Raw genomic sequence first — 23,873 nt, 5'->3', positions numbered from 1 at the left:
AAGAGAACCAGTCTTTCAATAACTGAACCAACAGTCTCATTACTACCGCCTACTGCCGCCATACTGATACCACCACTCACCAAATCCAGTACTGGCCAACTTTACCCACGACTAACACTAGTTTGACTACCACCTACAGTTAAGCCAAACACCGCAGCCACTAACGACCACACCAAGCACTCATCCTCTTCGTCAGCCCCATTTTGTATCACTGCCACAAAACCACCACGCCCAACGCCCCTCCTCTCTCCACGACAACCGCAAACACCGTTAAACATCAAGCCGTAACACCTACAACATCATTCATGCTTAGACGCGAACAACCTCGTCACTATGGCTCGATTGACGCGCCCCCAAAACCACCACAGATCTCAATTATTTAAAAAAAATGTGATTTGAATGATATATCTATGAGAAACAAAGAAGAATTTCAAAAAAATTAACATTATTGGAACATTTCGAGTCAAATAGACTCAATTTCGACCGAAATGATTATAATTGTAGTGGTGGTGCGGCAAGCACTCCGGCAACATGGTTAAAATGGCGAGGAGAAAGAAAACAAAAAAAAAAGAAGAAAGAGAGATCAAGTACCACTGGCGAGGAAGCTCAGGTTGTGCGCTGATGAAGTTTAAGCCGGAGTTCCGCCGACGATATGATGGTTGTGATCTGATAATCAAGGATGAGGTTATAACGGGTTGATGATGAGTTTTGGTTTAAGGAGAGACGAAATGCGAGAGTAATAAGGGGTATAATCTTGGCCTTTAATCGAGCTGATCTAAGGGGTAAGAATGAGTTCGTAAGTCCGTACAGGATCCTATTTCTATATATATATATATATATATATATATATATATATATATATATACATATATATATATATATATATATATAAACCACCTAGAGAGAGAAAACCATGTTAGAGGGAGAAAGCTTCCTCCCTAAGCAACACTAGATCATCTATTTTTTTGATCCTTTTCCGCTTAGATTCATGGTTCGATATCGAGATAGACCGCGTGGTAGAGCTGCTCAAGCCACTCGTGGACCGATTTCTGACCCTATGACGGAGGATGGTGACGAACAAGTAGTGGTACGGGCTCCTATGACTGTTAATACTTTGATTAATTCCGTTCTTCATAATTTTCGGACCATAGCTGGTACTCGATCTATTATAACTCCTATTAACACTAGATCATCTTTTCTCTGGGACAATTTCTAAAGCTCCGGCGGTAACTGCACTTACCGCTGTACTACAACTCTTGTGTTGGTACCGGTGGATGTAATTGCTGGATCTGCTGATGTTGTTAATTCAAATCATGTTCCTAATTCCACGATGTTGATCATACTGTTGTGGTTCTTGGGCCTAAGCCCTGGAACAAGGTTGTAAAATCGCAAGAGGGTATGGATTTATTCAATTGTGAGGAATCTGCTAAGGGTGATGTAGTCACCATCTTTGATGAGGATGTTGAAGATAAGAATACTTATTGGAAGTATACTTTAATGGGTACTGTATTGGGAGGTAGGTTACACTTGCAACAATTGGAAGCTTATGTTAAGAAGTATTGGCTGAATGTTCCCCCCCTCCCTTGTGATTCAGAGTTATCGCAAGGGGTGGTATAGTTTTAGATTCAACTCTGAGGAGGATTTGAACACTGTGTTGAAAGGGGGGCTATGGAACATGGGAGCACATACCTTGATCTTAAAGCAATGGGCTCCCATCTTTGATCAGGAGATGGATTCCATAACCACTGTCCCTATACAGATACTCTTTCCAAATTTGGATCCCCTTCTTTGGTCGAGTGATGCTTTAAGTAGACTTACTAGCAAAATAGGGAAACCACTCTTTGCTGACCTTACTACTACCTGTAAGGCCAAGCTCTCCTTTGCCAGAGTAATGGTGGAGGTGGATATTTCTAAACCATTACCTACTGAAATTCTTTTCACCACACCTTATCATGACATCATTTTTCAAAAAATTACTTATGAATGAATGCCATACTACTGTGACTCCTGCAAGAAACTGGGACACACTAAGGATTTTTGCAGGCTTAATAAGAATAACAAAATCACTGAGAGGCGGAAGGGAACCTATAAACCTGTTACTAAACCTGCTGTCACTCCTACCCCAGCTGTAGTGGCCTCAGAATGCTCTGAGCTAGATCCAAATCCCCCTGGAGGAGAGGTCCAGAGTGAGATTAGTGGACTGCATAAGAGCTCAGAATGCTTTAAGCTAGGCTCTTCTTCAGTCCCTATCACAGCTCCGCCTCCATCTAGGAGTGATAAGGGCTCAGGAAGCCAGAAGCTAGGGCCCAACACACCTAGAAGGAAGGAGGTTAACACTGGTGTGAAGTGCCTCTTTAAGGCCAAAAGGGCTTCCTATTATAATGGCATTGAAGTGTTACTGGTTGTCGTTGATATGGTGGTTTCTATTAGGGAGGAAGAACCTCCTGATAAAAACTCTATATCCACATGAAAATCTCCACTTGGAATATTAGGGGATTTAATGATCCCCTAAAGCACCAAGAGGTGAGGAACTTCTTGGTTAGAAATAAGTTGGATATCTTTGGACTTTTGGAAACACATGTCAAGGAACACAATGCTAGTACTATATTCAAGAAATTTTCTAATTATAAAATTACTACCAACTACAAGGATCACTATAATGGCCGGATTTGTGTATTTTCGAATCCCAAAACTATTACTATGGTTACTACCTCTACTCACGCTCAGGTTATTCATTGTGAAATACTTCACAATGCTATAAACCAGCGTCTGGATATCTCAATTATCTATGGTTGCAACACTGATGTAGGTAGAGAATCACTATGTACTGAACTTCTTAGGATCTCTACTTTCAGCAGCAGATGGATACTTTCAGGGGATTTCAACATTGTTAGAAATACTTCAGATAAAACTGAGCTCCACCCCCCCCCCCCCCCAAATATTTCTGAGGTAATGGCATTCAATGATTGCTCGAGAGACTGCCAGTTAGATGACCTCACTTCTAGTGGATGTGAGTACTCTTGGACTAGCAAACATCATGATGGTACTAGGGTATGGTCCAGATTAGACAGAGCCCTAGTTAATGCTAATTGGATTCAGAATTTCCCTAGTTCTAATGTTGTGGTCATGGTTCCTGGGATTTCTGACTATTCTCCAATACTTGTTAATGTTTTTGAGGACCAGGGAGTTAGGAAGCAGATTGTTGGATTGATAACCCTAATTATCTGACTTATGTTATTTCTGGATGGGCTAGTAGTTGTCGAGGTTCTCTTATCTACCAATTTTTTTAGGAAATTGGCAGCTGTAAGGCAGCAACTAACCTTACTCCATAAAGAGGATTACAATGGCCTTTCTCAAAGGGTTGCCACTGCTGAACAAAACTTGAAGTCTTGCCAGGAGGCTCTTAGTATTTCACCTACTGATACTATATTTCAGACTGATGAAGCTCACCTGATCGAGGTGTATACTTCTTTAAAATAAGGTGAGATGAGAATGTTGCACCAAAAAGCTAAAGTCCAGGGGATCACGTTGAATGATTGCTCATCTAAATTTTTCTTTGCTAAAATTGCAAAAAGGAAGCAGCAAAGCATTGTGGGGCAGATTTGTAATCACTATGGAACCATTGTTCATGGTGTTGATAAGGTGAATTCTGCTTTTGTTGACTACTATCAAGAGCTCTTGGGGACACAACACCACATTCTGAACCTAGACCAAGATTTTGTTGCTAAGGTTGGTCCTGTGATCAGGGTCCTCTTTGTTCACTAGTTAATGCATTGAAAATTAAGAATGCTCTTTTTTCTATTGGGAACTATAAAAGTCCTGGGTATGATGGATTTTCTACTGGGTTTTATAAGTCTGCTTGGTCAGTGGTGGGTGATGATTTTATCAAGGATGTTCAAGCATGCTTTCGAACTGGAAAGTTGGCTAAGAAAGCTAATGTTACTGTTCTCACTCTTATCCCTAAGAAGGATGTTGTTACTTTGGTCAAAGATTTCAGGCTAATCGCTTGTTGTATGGTCTTATATAAAACTATAAGCAAGATTCTGGTAACTAGGCTAAAGCCCTTACTGAAAAAGCTCATTGGCCCTGAGTAAGGAGCTTTTGTTGAAGGGAGGAATATTTTTGAGAATATAATGCTTTCTCAAACTTTAATTAAGGGTTATAGTCATAGCAGTTGTTCCCCAAGGAGTCTGATTAAGGTTGATATCAAAAAAGCATTCGACTCTGTTCAATGGCATTTTGTTGAGAGTATGCTTAGATGCCTGAACTTCCCTGACCAATACATAAAGTAGCTTACGGGTTGTATCAGTAGTACCTAGTTTACCTTGAAGATTAATGGGGGAATGTTGGTTTCTTTAAGGGAGCTGGGGGATTAAGACAAGGAGACCCCCTATCCCCTTATCTGTTTGTTATAGGGATGGAGATACTCTCTAGATATCTCAAACAAATATGCTCTCTCCCTCAAGTCACCTATCATTCAAAATGTGCAAAGATAAAACTTAATCATCTTATATTTGCAGATGATCTCATGATCTTTGTGAGAGGAGATGTCCCATCGGTTAAATTTTTGGCTCTGTCTCTGGGTTGGTGGTAAATCCTGATAAAACGGATAACTACTTTGGTGGTGTTCACAAAGATGTTAAAGCTATGATCCAGAAGGCTACTCGTTATTATGAAGGATCATTCCCATTCAGATACCTTGGGCTACCTTTACATGACAGTAAACTTTGTATGCCTATGTATAATGCTCTGCTCTGCAAGGTCCAACATGCTGTTAACCATTAGACTACTCACATGCTCTCCTATGCTGGACGATTACAGCTCCTAAATTCCATCTTATTTGCGCTTGAAAATTACTGGTGTAATATTCTGAGTCTACCTAAAGCCCTTATGAAGATCATTAATAAATTTTGCAGGAATTACCTATGGCAATCAAATGTGGAGCAACAGAAGATCTATATGAAGAGTTGGAAAGCGTGTTGTTCCCCTTGGAATGAAGGTGGCTTTAACATAAAAGAGGTTTTTATCCTGGAATAGTGCCAACTTATACAAGTGAATTTGGAGATTATTACATCCAACTGAGTCATTATGGACTCTCTGGAACGATGCTTACACTGTTAATCATGACACCATCTGGAACACTGCTATCAAATCAACTCACTCCGAAAGCTGGACGAGTATCTTGCGTACCAGGGATATGTTATTGCAAAGTTTTGGTACTGCTCTTGCTGCTGAAAATGCCTTGAATACATGTGTCTCTGCAACAGGGCAATTCGTGGTTCATAAAGCTTATGACCTTATTAGACCTCATTACCCCAAGATTCGATGGGCCAAGGTTGTTTGGAATCCTAATGTACTTCCAAAGCACAGTTTTATTTCCACTCTAGCTGCCCAAAAGAAACTCCCTATTGTAGATAACTTATGCAGAAGGGGGCTCTATTTGGCTAACTGGTGTGTATTGTGCAAGAAAGCCATGGAAACTCACTCCCATTTGTTCTTTGAATGTGCTTTTTCTGGTGAACTATGGAGAAAGGTGTTGGGTTTGATGCGTGTTATAGGAAGGACTTCTAATCTGAGGTAGGAGTTGTACTGGTGTAGTCATAGAAGGCACAGAAAGCACTGGCAAGCAGGATGGTACTGCTGCTGTTTAAGTGCTTGTATCTACAATGTCTAGCAATTCAGAACGGAACACTCGAATATGAAGGTAATAAACGGTGTCTGCTAGTAAGTTTATAATACATCACCCGAAGGCTCTTACCATGATTTCTACCTCTGCCAGTAAGTTTATATCACATCACCCGAAGGCTCTTACTATGATGTCTGCCAGGCTAAACCTGTTTACCCATTCATAAGCAAGCCAACTGATGCAACGACGATGACGATAAACCACACCAACCTCAAATATAACCGAACCAAAAGCTATTAACCACAATGTATTAGACATACAATAATCCAATCCAAGACAACACAATCCAATAGTCACAACACCATGACATGATACACAAATAATAAAGTCTATTAGAATCGTTATCGAACCTGGCAAGCAAATACTCCGTATACAGCAATCTAACAAGTAGAAATCCAAATAAAGCTTCCAAAAATTCCGTCACCTTGAGGCGATAAAAGACGATAAATTCCTTTGCTTTTCTCCTTCTTATTCTCCCTCTCTTTCTTTTTTGTGATATTATGTCTTTATGTGAAAATAAGCTTTCTTATTAGGTCATGCCATCTATTAATAGTGATAAGGTAGGTCTTATAGAGCGATATTAGGAAACTACTATATTATATTATATACTATTATTATTGTTACTATTATAAATTATATTATTATTATATATGATATATGATATATTATATTAGTCTTACCATAAGTAGGATTACCACATACTATCTTTACCAATTTTATTATTCCCGTAACATTATTATTATTAGGATTATTATTGTTATGATTACTATTGGCTTTACTTATTATTATGAAATATAATAATTATTATTATTACTATTACTCGGAAATTCCAAGCAAACAGCCCAAGGTATCACGGTCCATCACCACTTCCCGACACACTTATTATTTTATTATTAGTTAATGTGTTATTTGCAATTATTAATATAAATGCCTTTTAATTAATTATTTGAATTACATAATTTATTCTTATAAATACTTATCAAATTATGGGCTATTACATAATGATCATAGCAGCTTAGAATATTAGAGGTCTAAATGACCCAATAAAACAACAGGAAGTCTTAGACTTCTTGAGGAATAACAAAGTGGACTATTGTGCAATAATTGAAACTTATGTTAAGCCTGATATGAGTAAAACTATTAGTAATAATAAGTTTTCTAGATATGATATGGTTAATAATGATGAGTATCATGGAAATGGGTGCATTTGGGTGTTTTGGCTCTCTACTGCTATTACTCTTACAGTTTTAGAGAAGTCAGCTCAACATATCCACTGTACCTGTCTTCATCATGCTTCTCAGAAGACTTTCCAAATAACTTTTGTTTATGCTTTTAATAGAGGACATGAAAGGACACCTTTATGGGATTCTCTGTTGAGGATTTCTACTCTCTCTTCTCTCCCTTGGGTCTGCTTAGGGGATTTTAATATGACTCTTATCTCTAATGAAAGATTAGGCTCTGATCATATTAACCAGAGGGATATGGATGATTTTAAGGATTGTGTCACTCAATGTGGGCTAGTTGATCACCCAGCTACTAGCTGCACTTGTACTTGGACTAATAAGCAAGGTAATCACATAAGATGGGCAAAGTTGGACAGAATCTTGGTTAATGGCTCTTGGTTTGGAACCACCACATCTGTTACTACTTTCTCTACTCCGGGTGTCTCTGATCATTCACTTGCTATTCTAACTATTAGTGATACTCTAGCTCAAAGAGGTCAAGCTTTCAAATACCTAAATTGCTGGGCTTTGTCTCCTTCTTTCCTTACTCATGTCCAGAAGGTTTGGGATACACATGTGAGTAAAATTGGTGTCCTGTTTTTAAAGCTCAGGCAGCTTAGGAAAAGCTTGAAAAATTTACATAAATCTGAATTTGCCATGCTATCTCGACAAGTTGCACAAGCTAAAAGGGAGTTATTTCTCTGTCAGGAAACTTTATAATCCTCTCCATTTGACTCCACTTTACTGAGGCAAGAGAAAGATCTAAGGTGTACCTATTTGCATCTAAAAAATGCTGAACTTGATGCTCTCAGGCAAAGGGCAAAGGTCCAAAACATTTAACTTAATGATGCAAACACAAGATATTTCTACTCTAACATTACTGAAAGAAGAACCAGAAATATCATTGGCACTATTTATGACAAAGATGGCCACTGTTGTACAGAACTACCTGAGGTTGCTGAAGGGTTTTTATCCTACTATAAACAACTACTGGGAGCCTGTACAACAGTCAAACCTATTCCTTCCGAGCTTTTTCAGGCAAACAAGGTTACTTCTGACTATGCTTCTTCTTTACTTGGTCCATTCTCGAATGATGAAATTTTAGATGCTTTACAAACCATTGATAGAAACAAGAATCCTGGTGCAGATGGGTACACCTCTGGGCTCTTTCTTGATGCTTGGAGTATAGTTGGTCATGATTTTAATGAGGTTGTTAAAGAATTTTTTGTTAATGGGAACTTGCCAAAAGATGCTACTGCTACCCTACTGGTCCTTATCCCTAAGAAGGCTGTTCCACACTCAGTCACTAATTTTCGTCCCATTGCTTGTTGGACAACTTTTTATACAGTTGTTAGCAAGATTCTGGCAAATAGAACGACTGGGGTTTTGGAGGATATAATAGGCCCTGAGCAAGCAGCTTTTGTAAAGCGTAGAGATTTATTTGAAAACTCAATGCTTGCTCATGAGTTGTCATTTAAATATTATATATCTCTTATCACACCCACAAGCATTTTAAAAGTGGATAAACAAAAAGCTTTTGACTCAATAAATTGGGATTTTTTAAAGAGTAGTCTTATCTCTTTGGGCTTCCCTGCTAAGTTTGTCCATTGGATTATGGCTTGTGTGACCACTCCCCATTACTCACTTAGTATAAATGGCTCAGTTGAAGGATATTTCCTTGGGAAGAGGGGTTTGAGGCAGGGTGACCCTCTCTCACCCTATATCTTTGTCATCTGTATAGAAATCCTCTCCTGGCTTCTAAGAAAGCTTCCACAACACCCTGGCTTCTCCTTTCATCCTAAATGTGTCAAATTAAACTTGACACATTTAGTCTTTGTTGATGACCTACTGGTTTTTACTAGAAGGGATTTGCCATCTGTAGTTGCTGTTGCTTACTGCCTAAATACATTTGCTGGGTACTCTAGTCTCAAAACTAATCCTATGAATACCCGTTTGTATTTTGGTGGAGTGCCTCAGAACCTAAAGCAGCTGATCCTCACTGAGACTCATTTTATTGAGGGGGAGTTCCCTTTCAGATACTTAGGGCTCCCCTTACATACCTCAAGGCTGACAAATGATATGTACTATCCTGTCTTGGAAAAGATTCGAGCAAGAATTTTTCACTGGCAAACCACAATCTTAGCTATGCTGGTAAGGCTCAACTGATTACCTCTGTCATTTTTGGGTTGTAGAATTTTTTGGGGGGCCAGTATTCATCTTCCCAAAGGGATTGTTAAAAGCATTAATAAGCTTTGTAAAGATTTCATTTAGGGCATTGAAGAAGGAGCAAGAAGACATGTTTTTAAAAGCTGGCATTCTTTATGTTTGCCTAAGCAGGAAGGAGGGATTGGTATCATGGAAATTTTATCCTGGAATATGTCTCAAATGATCATTTGGATTTGGAAGCATGTGTATAGGCCTCATAGTCCGTGGGCTAGATAGACTCAACAATATATCTTAAAGAATTCTGATATTTGGCTAGCTAAGGCAAGTCCTAGTTTCTCATGGTACTGGCACAATGTCCTTTCTGCTAGAGATCATACACTACTACAAATGAGCACTTAGGCCACGGCTAAATTCGTGGCGCAAGTGTTAAGTTTCCGTGGCTAAATCAGTTGGCCACGAGAATACCTTCCGTGACGCAAGTGGCCGTGGCAAAGAGATAGCCACGGGAAAAACAAGAACGTGGCTATTATTAAATTTTTGGCCACGGATTCTCTCGTGGTTAATAACTCCCTTGGCCAAAAAATTTCCCGTGGCTAAAAAACAATTCCCGTGGCAAATAATATATGTAAATTAAATAAATAAATGTTAAATAATATTTTTTTTTTCACGATCGATATTTTATCATATATGGAATCGTGACAATCTCGGTACTGGTTTCGCTAGTTAACTCAATTTATTTGAATGTTCTTTGGTTTTACCGGTCAAGCATTCACGCGCATCAAAGAGGCTTCCCAGGAGGTCACCCATCCCAACACTAATCTCACCTGAGCACGCTTAACTGTAGAGTTCTTTTGATGTGCTACCGAAAATGAAAGTTAACTTTGTTTATATAATTAGTCATTTGAATCCTTTTAAGTTTATTTTTTATCTTTCAAAATTTACCTTTAGTACTATTTAATTACAAAAATGTTACATGATTTACGATTTTTTGCCGGAAAAATATTATTTTGGCCAAAACAATCGAATTTTCGATGTGACCCTCCCGCCTAATGATTTTGACGTCATTTTTTTGCCCAAGTTAGCAAAACCATTTTCTCTAGAAAGTAAACTTAATCGTGTTTTTCTAACATTTTTTTATTTCTTTAGTTTATCGACATTCTTATTTTCATTTCTCTTGTACTCATTTTTTCGTATATTTTTTTTACGCAGATGCTATTGTATGACCGTCGTACCTACGATATGAAAAACTAACCATTTTTTCGTAAAATAATGACCACTTTTTTATAACTTAAGGTCTTTTTTTCCCGAAATTGGTCAATATTAACCAAAAAGTAGTCACTTTTTACTCAAAAAACACGAAAAAGACCGTCGTACAATAGAATCGCTTATTTTCTTAAACTGATTTCTCTTTGTTATGGTTTATCGTTTTTTTCTCAAATTTTTCACATTATTTGCACATGTAACTTTAAATTATTATAATTTCTATATTTTGCCTATGATGTACTCATTTTCAATGAAAAAATTCTCTCCATATTGATTTTTGCGTAAAGTGATAAAAACTACCAACTTTAGTCATCTTTTTCATAATCAATACCAGCATAATCAATAATTAGTAATCACTACCAAAATATTAACTTTTTTCTACGATAGGTACCAAGTCGCCTTCTTAATCTAATTTTTTTCCTACTTTAAATGCGTTTTCATATAAGAGAGGGATTTTGGAAGTGGGTGAGTGGAGATTTGTACTTGAATGATGGCTTTTTGTTCTTTTTCAAGTAGGATGAGTTTAGATTTTCAGGCAATTTAGATTTTCAGGCAATTTAGTACCGATCATAGAAAAAAAGTTAATATTTTGGTATTGATTACTAATTATTTTTTTTTAGGGGAAAGCCCAAAGGCGTTACTATATTAAACGATAATCAAAATTAACAGCATTATTCACAATCGGAGGCAACACATCCGACCACACTAACCGACCAACTACTCTAGGCAAAATGTGAGCTAACGAATGAGCAACCATATTGTTGACAAGACTAGTATACGACCATAAAACAGAACTAAACGAATTACATAAACATAGAATGTCATCTATAATCAACATAAACATAGAATGTCATCTATAATCACTGTCTGACAGTCACTTTCCAAGATGATCTTTGTATGCCCATGTTTCGGCGCTTGGCTAATACCTTCAAAAACTGCACTCGCTTCCGCTACATGAGACTCCCACGAAAGATCCTGCACCATCGATAAACCCCAAAGCACTCTGCCCCTATCATCCCGGCATACCACACCCACACTCACCCTGACTCCCTCTTTCGCACCTGCATCCACATTAATCTTAACAAAGTCCGTCTGAGGTATCTCCCACCCCTTCCTCTCGACCTCAGCCACATTATTAGAGCCCCCAATCCAACGATGTACCCGTAAGAAGCCGCCCCCTTCCATTTCTTCCACCACGTCCAGGACCCTCCCAATAACAGAAAACGGGTCCACCTCCCTAGCATCGAAAATCACCTTGTTACGGTGCTCCCACAAAGCCCAGTAGCCCACCATAAAAAAGACTCGCTCGCGACATCCAAGCTCCCTCCACCTCGCTTCTACCCAGTCACGCACCCCTACTCCCTCACCATCCCCTTCATCCAGCCCGAGACCCTCCCATACCCGTTTAGCAATAGCACAATCGTGAAAAAGATGAATACTCGACTCATTAAAAGAATTACATAAAAAACAAAAAGCAGACTCACCTCGAACTCGATTTGATATATTCGCTCTTGTTGACAATGCCTCGCTGCACAATTGCTATATTCCTGGTATTGATTACTAATTATTGATTGTGTTGCTACTGATTATGAAAAATGGTCCTTATATTGGTACTGTTTATCAATTAACCCTTAAATTTTTTATATTGATAATTTTTCCGATATGTTTTTTTTCTTAATTGATTTGTGGGAAATCATTTTTTTCTTTCATTTCTCAGCGCACTTATTTTATTTAATCAGTTTTGTAATCTAATTGTCATTTTTTTTCACTCCTAAAAAAAATTTCCCAAACTTTTTTACTCACCAAGTTAATTTTTTTATCAAATTCAAATTTTTCTATAAATATCTTACAAATAAAGATGTAAATCAAATTTTGAATGAACAATTTGACAATATGTTAATTTTAGATTTATCAAAGATAGATAATAAATAACTTATTTATTTAATTTTATATGCTATGTCTTTAAATGTGATACGATCATTTAAGATTGTTATTCAAGATTATAATGTTCTAATTAAAAAATTAAAAGATATTCACGACTCTAATAAACAGAATTATATATTAAAACAAATTTCTTAAATTAGAAATGTTTTGAAAAACCTGCAAAACGTAATTGTGATTTTTAAAAGAATAAAAAAATTTAGATGATAAACTTTTCTTTGCTTTTATTAAAGTTTATAAGATTTTAAAATTTCTTATTAAAGTAAATAAAACAATAAAAAAAATATTAATTAAATTAATCAAAGTGTTTGAAAAATTTTATATTTAAATGCATTTTCATATTATTTATATTTTATTAAATTTATTTTTGATTTTAGGTTTGCCTTAACATGAAATATCTTAATTTAAGTCATGCCTAAATCTGTTTATGAGTCTAAATTTGAAAGATGCATGCTAGACTTAGGGGCTTCCATTAATCATGCCTAAATCTGTTTATGAGTCTTTGCATGGTGGAAAATTGGTCGGAACTGATGTCATGATCCAACTAGCTGATAGATCATATGCATACCCATTAGGTGTTTTAGAAGATGTTCTTGTTCAAGTGGGTGACTTAATTTTTCTTACTGATTTTTATATTCTTGATATAGGTGATTCTTGTGATTCGACTAATGTACCATTGCTGCTAGGTAGACCTTTTCTTAAAACTTCGCGAGCTAAAATTGATGTGAATGATGGTATTTTAACAATGGAATTTGATGGTGAAGTTATAACATTTAATATATTTGATGCTATGAAGTATTCTGACACAATTGGCAGCGTGTTTGCTGTTTATTACATTGATGTTATAGATTGGATTGCACAACAAGTTTTTGACGATGACCATGCTACTAATCTGTCTGATATGACAGGAAATCTTGTACCCACTTCTGATATAGTGAACCTTAGCTTCGTTGACTCTGGTAAGGAATCTACTAAACTTTCCCTACCTCCATCGAGTCAAAAACTTGTTCATCCATTATTAAAGCACCTGAACTTGAACTTAAACCTTTTCCTGCTAGTTTAAAATATGCTTTTCTTGGTGAAAATGAAACATTGCTTGTGATTATTTCTAGTTCATTATCATTGCAGCATGAAGAAAAATTGTTAAATGTGCTTAGAAAATATAAAGAAGCTATAGGATGGACATTAGCTGACATAAAAGGAAACAGTTCCACTCTTTGTATGCATAGAATATTTTTAGAGAAGGATGCTAAACCTTCTCAAGAACCACAAAATAGATTAAATCCTTCAATGTTAGAAGTTGTTAAGAAGGAAATGGTAAAGTGGAGGGATGCTAGAGTTATATACCCTATTTGTGATTCCGAGTGGGTCCGTCCTATTCATGTCGTCCAGAAGAAGTCAGGTATAACTGTAGTTGAAAATGATAAGGGTAAACTCGTACCTACAAGAGTATCTAACGGGTGGAGGGTGTGTATAGATTATAGGAAACTTAATAAGGCCACTAGAAAGGACCATTTCCCACTACCTGTCATTGATCAGATGCTAGAAAAATTGGCAGGAAAATATTATTTTTGTTTTCTAGATGGTTATTCAGGTTATACCCAAGTACCCATAGCACCCGAAGACCAAGAAAAGACCACTTTCACTAGCCCCTTTGGTACTTATGCATTTAGAAGAATGCCCTTTGGCCTGTGCAATGCACCTGGAACCTTTCAGAGGTGTATGATGAGTATATTTTCTGTCTTAATTGATAACTGTTTAGAAGTATTTATGGATGACTTTACTGTTTTTGGTGACTCTTTTGATTTTTGTCTACATAATTTATCGCTTGTCCTGAAAAGATGCATTGAAACTAACCTTGTTTTAAACTTTGGAAAGTGTCATTTTATGGTCCAACAAGGAGTCGTCTTGGGTCATATTGTGAGTTCTAAAGGTTTAGAAGTAGACAAAGGAAAAATTAATGTCAAAAGTTCTCTGCCATACCCGACTTGTGTGCGAGAGATTAGATCTTTCTTAGGTCACACGGGGTTTTACAGACGTTTCATTAAAGATTTTTTGAAAATTTCATCCCCGTTGTGTTCTTTACTTTGCTAAAGATGTTGCCTTTGTGTTTGATGATGCATGTAAAGAAGCCTTTGACACTATAAAAGGCAAACTAACTCCTGCCCCTATTATGCGCCGACCTGACTGGAACTTACCTTTTGAAATTATGTGTGACGCTAGCGATAAAGCAGTAGGAGTTGTCCTTGGTCAAAAAGCTAATAAAGAGTCATATGCCATTCACTATGCTTCAAAATTACTAGACCCTACCCAATGTAAGTAAACAGTTACTGAGAAAGAAATGTATGCTGTAATTTATGCGCTTGAAAAGTTTAGACCATATTTGCTAGGCACTCACCGCTCACGTGATAGTCTATTCTGAGCATTCGGCTTTAAAATATCTCTTAAAAAAGAAAGAGTCTAAACGACGATTGCTACGCTGGATGCTTTTATTACAAGAATTTGACCTAGAAATTAGAGATAAAAAGGGAGATGAAAATCTAGTTGCTGATCATTTAAGTAGAATAGTCCCTAAGGAAGACTGGCCTATGGTGACTGAGTTCTTTCCTGAGAACAATTGTATTCCTTGCATCATGAAGCAATTACATGGTATGCTGATATGGTAAATTACTTGGTAAATACTTCTTTTCCTTCTACATTGTCTAGAGCACAGAGAGATAAAATAAGAAATGAATCAAAACATTATATTTGGGATGATCCATACCTATGGAAATGCTGTAGCGATAATATTATTAGGCATTGTGTGAGTGAATCTGAAGTGCATTCTATTTTAACATTCTGTCATAACTTAGAAACAGGAGGGCACTTTGGTCCACAGTGCACAGCTCACAAGGTGTTGGAGTGTGGTTTGTACTGGCCAACCTTGCATAAAGACGCCTACGAGTTCTTTAAATCCTGTGAGCGGTGTCAGAAAACTGGTAATTTGTCTAAAAGAGCTGAAATGCCTCAGGTTAGTATTCTGATCTGTGAGATTTTTTACATTTGGGGTATTGATTTTATGGGTCCTTTTCCACCTTCTTATGGATACCAGTACATACTACTTGCGGTGGATTATGTTTTAAAGTGGGTTGAGGTTAAAGCTACTATGAAAGATGATAGTAAAATTGTTGTTGAATTTGTTAAGAGTCGTATCTTTAATCGATTTGGAATGCCTAAGGCTCTGATCAGTGACCGTGGTACCCAATTCTGCAATAAAACTTTAGGTGCTTTACTGAGCAAGTATCATGTTATTCATAGGGTGTCCACAGCATACCACCCCCAGACCAATGGTCGGCCTAAAGTCTCCAATCGAGAGATAAAATCAATATTAGAGAAAATGGTTAAACCTGATAAGAAAGACTGGAGTTTAAGGATTGATGATGAAGTTTGGGCATATAGAACTGCTTATAAAACACCGATTGGAATGTCTCCTTATAGACTAGTTTTTGGTAAAGTGTGTCACTTACTTGTGGAACTTGAACACAAGTCTTTTTAGGCTGTTAAACAGTGTAATTTAGACTATGAGAAAGCTGGAATAGAGCGTAAATTGTAGTTGCTAGAGTTAGAGGAACTCAGACTAGAATCTTATGAAAATGCTAGAATATATAAGGAAAAGGCCAAAGCTTTTCATGATAAGCATAGTTCTCGTAAATCTTTTCATATTGGTCAGAAAGTATTGTTGTTTAATTCTCGTTTCAAGTTGTTTCCAGGTAAGCTGGAAACTAGGTGGCTTGGTCCTTTTATTGTGACTAACATTTCTCCTCATGGTGCTATAGAAATAAAAGCTTTTCATATTGATAAAGCTTTCAAAGTTAATGGCCACAAATTGAAACCATTTAATGAGAAGATTGAGCTCATGGGCGTGGAGGATATCATTCTGGAAGTTCCTGAATACTAAGTTCAAACTATGTCGAGCCACGACGTAAACGAAGGCACTTCTTGGGAGGCAACCCAAGTTTACTTATTTAGTGTTTTCATGTGTGTTTGTTTTATATGCATTCGTTAAGTCGGCTTAAGTGCCTCCCCGAGTTTCGTTACCTTTGTAGGGGGATGTTAATAGTGTCGGTAGCAACAAAAAAATTAGAAAATATAAAATAACAAAAAGAGATATTATTACTACTGTTGGATTTTCTGGGTAATTTGCGTGTTTTCTGTTTCACTTGTCTTGGTTGAGTGCTTTATTTTCCAGGAATTGGGATACATATATGGCTGTTGGGACGCTGCGAGTTGATGATGAGATAAAGTAGGCACCAGTGCCTTGCTAAACGCCATGGATAAAAGTTGACCAGCCCTACTTGGAGGCTGGAGGCTAACACAAACTACGGGGCGCCTTCCTTACTGGTTCGTACTTATACTGCTACTGCTGCTACTGCTACTGAGAGCTTAGTTTGCCAGGGCAAAACATTATCGTCACCAAATCTGGAGGATCTTGCTGTGAATGCTTCACATGAATCCGCTAAGTTCCTTCTTCCCTCTTATTTTTATTATATGCTAAATTTATATATGCTGAACATCGAGGATGATGTCGAGTTCAAGTGTGGGGGAGAGGCAAGGCCTAGAAACTGGGTCTACTTTAAAAAATTGCTGGAGTTGTGGTTTTGTGTGCTGAAATTGGAGTTTGGCGGATTGCTATATAAATTTTAGTTGCATTTACAGGTTTTAAATTTTTTTGGATATGACCATTTTAGGGAAGGTGCCGTCAAAATTTGGTCAGAAATAAAAAATAACCTTATGCTTATAGGAATAACTAAGATAAAGGAGTGGGAATGGTTGTGCAACGATGATTAAACTGCTTTTATGCTTTTGTATTCTCAGTTTAGCATTGCATTTTCAACACCTATCTTTTGTATACTCATTTGCATATCTACGAGTGTGTGACCGATACTACTGAACGAATAGACTTGACTAAAATGTTGGCAAACTACAAAAATGTCTGAGATTTAGAGCCTTCAAAATCGATGACATTCATGATCGGTTTCCATTTATAGGATGAGAGTAGTACTCCTTATGAGGCATGTAACATCAAATTGCATAAGCATGAAATTTGTCTCTTTACTTGTATGCATTCGGGTTTGTGGCGGTGACACATGTGGAGAGGCAACCTTTCCCTTTTGTTTTACCATTGAACTTCACTTAGCCAAATTGTCTTGTTTTGACCCATTCGATCAATTACATAACTAAATAGCCTACCCTAGTCAAGCTAGTCTAGTTGATGTGTTTGGCACGCTCTTTGTGATCATTTTTGGTATCGTGCTATTATCTTGAAAAGGGAGTTGGATAAAAAATGGAAGGAAAAAGAAGGAGAAAAAACAAGAGGAGAACGAAAAAAATGAATGAAAAAAAAAAGAAAAATGAAAGAAGAAAAATCAATGTGAAAAAAAAGGGAAAAAATTAAAATTGTTGACAGAAGAAAAAAAATTACTTATAATTAAACTCCTATTCTTGACAATATATTCTACATATGAGGAGTTATCTTTGATGTGCGCGAGTTTATGTCATGTATGGCATCGTTTATCACTTTGTAACCTGGGTTTCTAAGCGGAATACGTGTAATCTTGGTTACGGTCGGTACTAGCTTGACTTTTACCTCCACATATCCAAAAATATTTGCCCCTTTTCACCCAATTACCTTATCTCGCACCTTTTATAAGTCCTCGGCATGTGTCTTGGTCCTCGTTTGGTTGGAATGCGTATGTATGGTTGTAGAGATCGATTTCATGTTAAATTGCATGTATGTTTTTATAAGTCGAGTTAGGTGAGTGAGTTATATTTTCTCTCTTTCACATTATACTCACCTATTTTTATAACGAGTGATGAGCGAGCCGCGAGAGTCCAACATGTATAAGTCTGGCAAGGTCGACGGTTCAGTACTAGTGTCATTGTCCTATTCGTTTGCATCTGAGTTCGTGTCTTTTCCCGCTCTGGAATTTGTTTCTTTAGCATTGGTGTTGATTTGTTGCATAAATGCTATTTAAGTGAGTCAATAGTATGGATAGCTATGAGTTGTATACCATTCCACTTATCCCTACTCTATCTTTTGATCTTTGAGGTTAATACTTGTTTTTAGCTCATGTTTTGTCATTGTCGAGGGCGAAAATAAGCTAAGTGCCGGGGAATTTGATGAGCCCATAATTATATATGTTTTTATCCTATATCCATATATTGTTAGTATCGTCTTTCACATTATTTGAGTTAAATTATTATATATTCGTTAATTTCGAGATTTAATTACTGTTATTATTATTTTAAATGCAAATGGGCTTATTTAGTATGTTTTGGTATAGCAGATTACAAGACAGAAGAGAACAGGCCGAATGACGCGCTTAATTGATCAAAAGTATGACGTGAGGATGTGTAAAACGAACCAAGGAGCAAAATGAGAAGCGTAGCATATGAAATAAAGAAGCGCGCAATCAGGCACGTACGTAATATTCAATTAATCACGCACGCATCCCATAACTTAAGAAATCAGGCGAGAGTTTAAGAATTAAACTAAGAAGCTTTTGAAACTTACACGAAGATCAAACGCTAAGTAAAAGATCAGCTATGGAATTCCAAATCTGTCTCAAATTCGATCTCGTCTCATATTTTAATCACAAAATCTATCCTATTCCTTGCAAAATTTATCTTCTGTCGACCTTAATCAAGTATAAATACCCGATTTCATTACCCTAATTGGGCAACCAATACCCACAAACTTCCATATAATTTTAGCGATAAAGTGACACGATTTTTTACCTAAACCAGGAGACGAGAGTCGAAGGAGAAGGTACTCTGGCGTAGTCTTAGTACACGGCGGCGTAAGGGCGGATTCTAGTTCAATTGGAGGTGCGACATCCGAAGGTTGTGCGACGGATTCCGGGTTACAAAATAAGTTCACTTTTTACTAATCTTGTACCTAGTTTATGGTTGATTTTCGTTATAAAATTTTAGTACCTGAAACTGATTGTTATCCGTCTGACTTGAATTATTGGTATTTCAGTTTAGTTCGTTTTAATGTGAAGGTCCAATCTTTACTCATAATTTGCTATCTTATTGTGATTTTTTATTGTCTCGGATGCTCATTGCATTTGTTCGGCTTAGTTCAATTTGCGTAATACGAGTGGCAACTAATTTTGCTTAAGGGTCTGCGAATGGTCTTAAGTAAGATTAGGAGTAAGAACTGAATCTATTAGTTTATAGGTGGTGATGTAACTTAGAGACTAATAGGGTTAATGATGTATTCTTAGTTCAGTAAGGCTACTAATCCGTTCTTTAGTAGGGTGCGACAAAATTACATCGGTTGTTAGTTAAGAATCAGTCTAGGGTTCAGGTCGGTTGTAATCTAAGAGAATATAGGGAATTTTTGTTATCTTAAATTCCGCAGTTAACCTATTAATTATGTCATAATTATAAAAGATATCAATTGTTTATAGGACTAGAATTACTATACTGGAATTATGAGTGTGGTATTTGTTCACGTCTAAATATTAGCTTCTTAGTAATCAGTTTAATTTCCATTAGTTTAATAGTTCGAAATTGCAATACCCCCCCCCCCCCCCAATTGTACATATCAGTATATATGCTGCCATTAAACTTATATGCGTAATTATGTAATTGTTCTTACTAACTAATCGTTGACCTTAACTTTGAATAGCTAATGTCTCCGTGGGATCGACCCTTACTTCTTCTATACTATATTAATTCAAGATATAATTGCGATGAAGGTAAGGAAAATAAATAAATAATTTGTATGCGCAAACGACACAGATGATGATGATGATGATGATGATGATGATGATGATTATGATGATGATGATAATATATGACATAATATAATAAGTATTTACTAGAAATTTCCTAACTCGTATCTACCTTACTACTGTATAAGCAAGGCTAGACCTACCCTAAAGTCTTCTTGACATAATAATATTATACATAAAGAGAGAGAGGGAGATCTGGACAATGAAGAAGAGAATTAGATTCAGCGTAATTATCGTCTCAAGGTAAGTTTATACAACCGTCTCACAATATAATGTATGCATCTTATAATTACAATAACTTATAAATTAGACCGCCTTTGGACTAGCTAGGACTGTGACCTTGACCGTGGGACACTAGGGGGTGACAAAACCCACGTTGGACCGCCGCTAACCGTCAGGGATGGGGTGTTTGACCGAGGTTTTGTGGTGATGTTTGTTGGGTTAAGCATCAGATAAGAATCGATTTTTGCCCTTGACGCGACTGACTCGGACCAGACCTGGGCTGGGGTTGGTATCAAGGAGGTTGGTTGACCATGTTGGGTAGTCGTGGGTGACCGTAGGTGGTGGTTTGTGGTGGTGGTGGTGCTAAAAAAACGCGAAAACAGGGGAGGGGTTATTGGTATTGTTGTTGTTGGCTTTTCGTGATTGTTGTGGTGTTGCAAATGGGTCAAAAAGAGGAGGGACTACTCCTGGAACAGCCGTTGGTCAGTGGTGATGACGGTGGTGGCCACTAGTTGTCGTGGGGTGGTTAAGGGTGGTGAGTTGTTTATGTTGTTTGTCGGTGTCGGGGTGGTTAGACTGGTGGTTAGGGGCTGGTTGGGTGCGTCATGGTGCAGGCTTGAGATGGTAGGCTTGGGTGGTGTCGTTGGTGGTTAGTGGTGTCGGGAAAAGGCGGGTTTAGGAAGGGTGTTGGTCACGATTTGTAAAACGTGTAGGAGGTGTGTTTTTAGGTTATTTTTAACGGGATGTATGTGGTGTTTGGGTAATTGACTTTAATTAATATTTAAGACGGGTTTTACGTAATAATTTATACGACAACATAACTAATACAAATAATTGAATTATATTTAAATAAAGTGAATAATTAGTGATTATAAATATTATTGTTAATATGTTAGGTAACGGATTGTTAAGGATTTATAATCAGATTCGTCTGCTTTATTATTTGGATCGCTTTGAGTTGCTTAATTGGATTTGCTTATCAGGTAGGGATAAATCCTACTCAACTCTTGTATATGATCTGTGTATGACATTGTGCGATATGGTGGATAATATATATTGAAGTGAATTGTTTACATATTGATATTATTGATATTGTTGGAAGGGAGAAATTATATTATACTATGTTGTTATTAATATTATTGTGGACGCGTAATTATGACGAGGTGAGTTTATTTATTATTGTTGATTATGAATGTGGAATTGTGATGGGAGGTTGCGATCAGATGTACATTGTTAAGGGAGTTGTACTTTGAGGTGAACGGTAATATGTACGTTGTTGAGGGAGGGGTACTATTAGAAAATGGCGTTACGTTGTTAAGGGAGGGGTAGCATGGTGAAATGAGCACGTTGTTAAGGGAGGTGTGCTATGTCATGAGATGGATCATGTTGTTAGGGAGTAGTGCTATGTGTATGGAAGTTAACTATCTGTTGCATATTCTTATTGTTGGTATTTATTCCTACTCAACCTCATGGTTGATAGTGTATTCGTGAACACCTGTGTTGAACCGTAAATGAGGAGCAGACTTGACAGGTACTTGAGTTAGTTGAATTGGGAGCTTATGGGGATGCGTGAGGACTGAGTCAGTCCACCTAGAAGTCTAGACCATATAGTTTAATAATCACTTATTTAATTCCGTTGCGAGGTGTAATATAATTTTATATTAAGTTATTTAGTTGAATTTAATTTTTAATAAACATGTAATCGCTATATTTTATCTAAAGTACTTTGGTTTGTTGTACATTGTTATTCAGTACCTCGGGAAACCGAGATGGTAACGCTCTCATTTACTTGGGAGGCCTAGCTAAAGGTTCCTGAAGAAATGGGGGGTTACAAAGTGGTATCAGAGCAAAACGATCCTCAGGCCTAAACTAATGAATAATAATGAACTTAGGATGTGTCTAATAAAATGAACCCCGGGTAGCAACTGTTAGGAGCCCCTCTTAGTGCGGTTAAGAAGCTAGCCTTAATTCGTACCATGGCCCTCTCAGTTTTGAACCGAGAACCCTGAGAGAATACTTGAGAGTATGGGGTAGTTATAATGAGGTATACATTAGAGGATATTTGATATGAAGTTACTAACATTGTTACAAGGAAAGATTACGGTAAGTGTTGTGAATGATTATTGACTTGGCCGTACGATGAGAATTGATATTGTTTAATGAATGAAATGGGAATTTGATGTAGAATTGTTTTGATCATGAGCTTGCACGTAATTGTGAATGGATGTTGGATGTTGTGTGATAGTAGTATCATGTCTAGTGATATGCGGTTATGTGAATCCCGAAACCATGCTATTTACAATATTATGAAATGATTAAACTTGCGCTAGGAATGCTTTAGAGTAGATGCTAGTTGTACGTGTAGTATGATGACCATGATGTGTTGAAACATGTATAGGAGGATGTTAATGAGGGCTTATGGCCTAGTAAAAAGGAATCTAGAGCTGAACCTTATTTGTCAAATTTTTACCCCTATTTGATTTAGTTTTCGTTTGATCTCTGTTTATCGTCTGAGGTCGAAATTTTTATGAGTAAAAACTCAGTAAGTTATCTTTCCAATGCCTTTGGTATCATGTTTAAAAGTTCTACGGTTTGAGAGAAATTAATATTTTAGTGGACAGTGGTCAGAATGTTCCTGTACAGTTATGTTTTCGATAAACGATTATATAAAATTTCTCATTTAATATTTACTTAAGATTTTTGCCTAATTCCAACTCTACTATTTAAAATATTCATATATGTTTTCAAGTTGATAAGCCAAGTTGCAAGATAATATTTTGACATTTAATAGTGATTTTTACAAGTTGACCCAAGTTTTTGACAAATTGTTGATCAGTTTCTGTTGGGACCAACTGGATTGTAAAAATCTTTCTAAAATGGTTGTTCGAGATTTGAATTCGATTCTTTTTCTCATGTTTTGAAAACTATCTAGATTTTCTGTAAAGTATTAAAACTCAAAGAGGAATATAATGGTTATTTAATGGTGATTTTTTTGAAAGTTACAGCTTGACTTTTATTTCTGAAAATGTGAGTTTTACCAAAAGTTCAATATAATTGCTTTATTAATTTTTAAACTATGGTAGTTGAGATGTAGGTGTGACAATAGGGGAAGCAAAGGAGAGGAAAGCTAGGATACAGTTGATTACACCTTGTTTTGATTGTAGGGTTAGTTTTATACGCGTAACTCAAAGTTGGTACACGTGGGGTTGTGAAGTGTGCTACGATTTATGTCAAAATGAGTAACTGTTGTTCTATAATAGTGCTAATAGAGGATTGTGATAAATTTTGTTATATTCTTAAAACTTTGTTATCCTTATTTGATTGGTATTTATACAGTGTACTACCTTTGTTATGGTCAAGGTTACGAGGACGTAATAGGCTAGGATTGTGAAATCTCGGTGGTTGTGGCGTTCTGAAATTTTACGATGTTATATTATAGTGTTGTTGTTCTCAATCTTAATGCTTTTGTTTGAATTATCTGTTTTAGTTGTTGTCCTTACTTGAGCAATGTAATGCGTGGTATAGGTGTGTAGAGCTTTAATTGTGTTATTAAACTTCGGGACGAAGTTTATTTTTAGGAGGGTAGAATGT

General features: G+C 36.8%; 3 protein-coding genes across 3 annotated transcripts; 2 read left to right on the top strand and 1 right to left on the bottom strand.

Moving 5' to 3' along the window:
• The first annotated feature begins 540 nt into the window (after positions 1-540).
• LOC141630415 (uncharacterized) lies at positions 541-1,987 on the top strand. Its single transcript, XM_074443240.1, has 3 exons — positions 541-684; positions 1,366-1,506; positions 1,595-1,987. Exons 1-3 carry the CDS (start codon positions 541-543, stop codon positions 1,985-1,987), a joined length of 678 nt encoding a protein of 225 aa, XP_074299341.1.
• A 1,244-nt stretch (positions 1,988-3,231) lies between these two features.
• Positions 3,232-4,997, top strand: LOC141630414 (uncharacterized). The gene is made up of 4 exons (XM_074443239.1): positions 3,232-3,461; positions 3,576-3,642; positions 3,747-4,046; positions 4,917-4,997. Exons 1-4 carry the CDS (start codon positions 3,232-3,234, stop codon positions 4,995-4,997), a joined length of 678 nt encoding a protein of 225 aa, XP_074299340.1.
• A 5,981-nt stretch (positions 4,998-10,978) lies between these two features.
• LOC141630413 (uncharacterized) lies at positions 10,979-11,631 on the bottom strand. The gene is made up of 2 exons (XM_074443238.1): positions 11,265-11,631; positions 10,979-11,163 (listed from the first exon to the last, which is right to left on the bottom strand). The coding sequence occupies exons 1-2, from the start codon at positions 11,629-11,631 to the stop codon at positions 10,979-10,981; spliced, it is 552 nt and encodes a 183-aa protein (XP_074299339.1).
• Positions 11,632-23,873: the final 12,242 nt, after the last annotated feature.

The sequence above is a fragment of the Silene latifolia genome, chromosome Y (genome assembly GCF_048544455.1).
Source record: "Silene latifolia isolate original U9 population chromosome Y, ASM4854445v1, whole genome shotgun sequence".
Lineage (NCBI taxonomy): Eukaryota > Viridiplantae > Streptophyta > Magnoliopsida > Caryophyllales > Caryophyllaceae > Silene > Silene latifolia.
This window is presented reverse-complemented; position numbering and strand designations above follow the sequence as displayed.